Consider the following 1,543-nt stretch of genomic DNA (forward strand, 5'->3'; position numbering starts at 1 on the left):
GCTCTCCCATATACCAGATTTTCACCAGTCTGACTCCTTTGACACCACTCTGATTTATGCACACAAGAGAAAGAAGCTCCTTGTTTTTAAGTGACACTGAAATGGGTATAAGTGGCAAAGCAGTTTAACAGGCATTCGTTTGGCACAGAATGAAAGCCCAATTCTTCCCTCCCACAATATGCACACCAGTTTAACTCCATTATTAGGCCAGAACTTCTGTTGGTGTAAATCAGCCCAAGTGCATTGACATCTGTGGAGTTCATTTGGATTTTCATTGGTGCATTCAAGAGCAGAAACTGGATCTTCTGTGTATAAATTGTGTTGTCATAGAGATAACTGACATGAACCAAGAGAAAGAAAGCACAGAAATATTTGCAGACAGACAATTAATTCTTGGCGAATAACATCCATCTAGTCAGTTTTCTCAATGCAGCTTTGATCTCCTTGTTCCTCATGCTATAAATAACTGGATTCATTACTGCAGGTAACATGGAGTAGAGAAGAGACAAGAAAAGATCTAGATCCAGTGTAGAACTAGAGGTCGGTTTCAGGTAGGCAGAGATGCCAGTGAAAACAGATAAAGAGACCACAATGAGGTGAGGAAGACAGGTGGAGAAGGCTTTTTGGCGTCCTTGCTCAGAAGGGATTCTCAGTACTGTTTTGAAGATCTGAACATAAGAAAAAGTTATTAAAACAAAGCAGCTTAAGCCTAAGCATGCACTAAAGATGAGAACCTGAACTTCACTGAGGTATGAGTCAGAGCAGGTGAGCTTTAGTAGCTTGGGGATTTCACAAAAGAACTGATCCACCATGTTGCCTCCACAGAAGGGTAATGCAAACGTGTTCCCAGTGTGCAGTGCAGAATTGAGACTACCACTGATCCAGGCACTGGCTGCCATTTGGACACAAGCTTGACTGTTCATCACTTTCTCATAGTGCAGTGGTTGGCAGATCGCAACGTATCGGTCGTACGCCATGACAGTAAGAAGGAAAAAATTTGCTCCTAACAAGAAGATGAGGAAAAAAACCTGGGCGACACATCCAGCATAGGAAATTGACCTAGTGTGGGTTAGGGAATTAGCCATTGATTTGGGGATGTTGACAGAGATGGAGCCAAGGTCTATGACAGACAGATTCATCAAGAAGAAGTACATGGGAGTGTGAAGGTGGTGGTCAAGTGCTATGGCTGTGATGATAAGAAGATTCTCCATCAGTGCTGCCAGGTAAATTACTAAGAAAAGTATGAAGTATAAAATCTGCACCTCTGGAACATCAGAGAATCCCAGGAGGAGGAATGTGGTCACGGTGGTTCGGTTGAACATTTTCTTTCTCAGTATATTATGAGCTGCCTGTAGAGGGAAGGACAAGGACAATGGTCAGTATTAGATTAATAAAATATCTTTCCTCTTGTGTAAATTACCATAATTCCCTTGAGTTAAACTCAGATCCTTATTTCATGAAGAATGATGTGATCTGGGAATGAGGGTGATGCAATCAGCCCCATTGACTCCAGTGGAGTTACTCTTGATTACATTAGGCTGAG

General features: G+C 42.1%; 1 protein-coding gene across 1 annotated transcript; it reads right to left on the reverse strand.

Annotated features, from left to right (window-relative positions):
• Positions 1 to 386: 386 nt before the first annotated feature.
• LOC120383569 (olfactory receptor 14A16-like) lies at positions 387 to 1,322 on the reverse strand. Its single transcript, XM_039501724.1, has one exon. It carries the CDS (start codon positions 1,320 to 1,322, stop codon positions 387 to 389), a length of 936 nt encoding a protein of 311 aa, XP_039357658.1.
• Positions 1,323 to 1,543: the final 221 nt, after the last annotated feature.

This window comes from Mauremys reevesii, linkage group 15, assembly GCF_016161935.1.
Source record: "Mauremys reevesii isolate NIE-2019 linkage group 15, ASM1616193v1, whole genome shotgun sequence".
Taxonomy (NCBI): Eukaryota; Metazoa; Chordata; order Testudines; family Geoemydidae; genus Mauremys; species Mauremys reevesii.

Coding starts and splice junctions, on each gene's coding strand:
- LOC120383569 (XM_039501724.1), bottom strand. CDS start 1,322: ATGTTCAACCGAACCACCGTGACCACATTCCTCCTCCTGGGATTCTCT.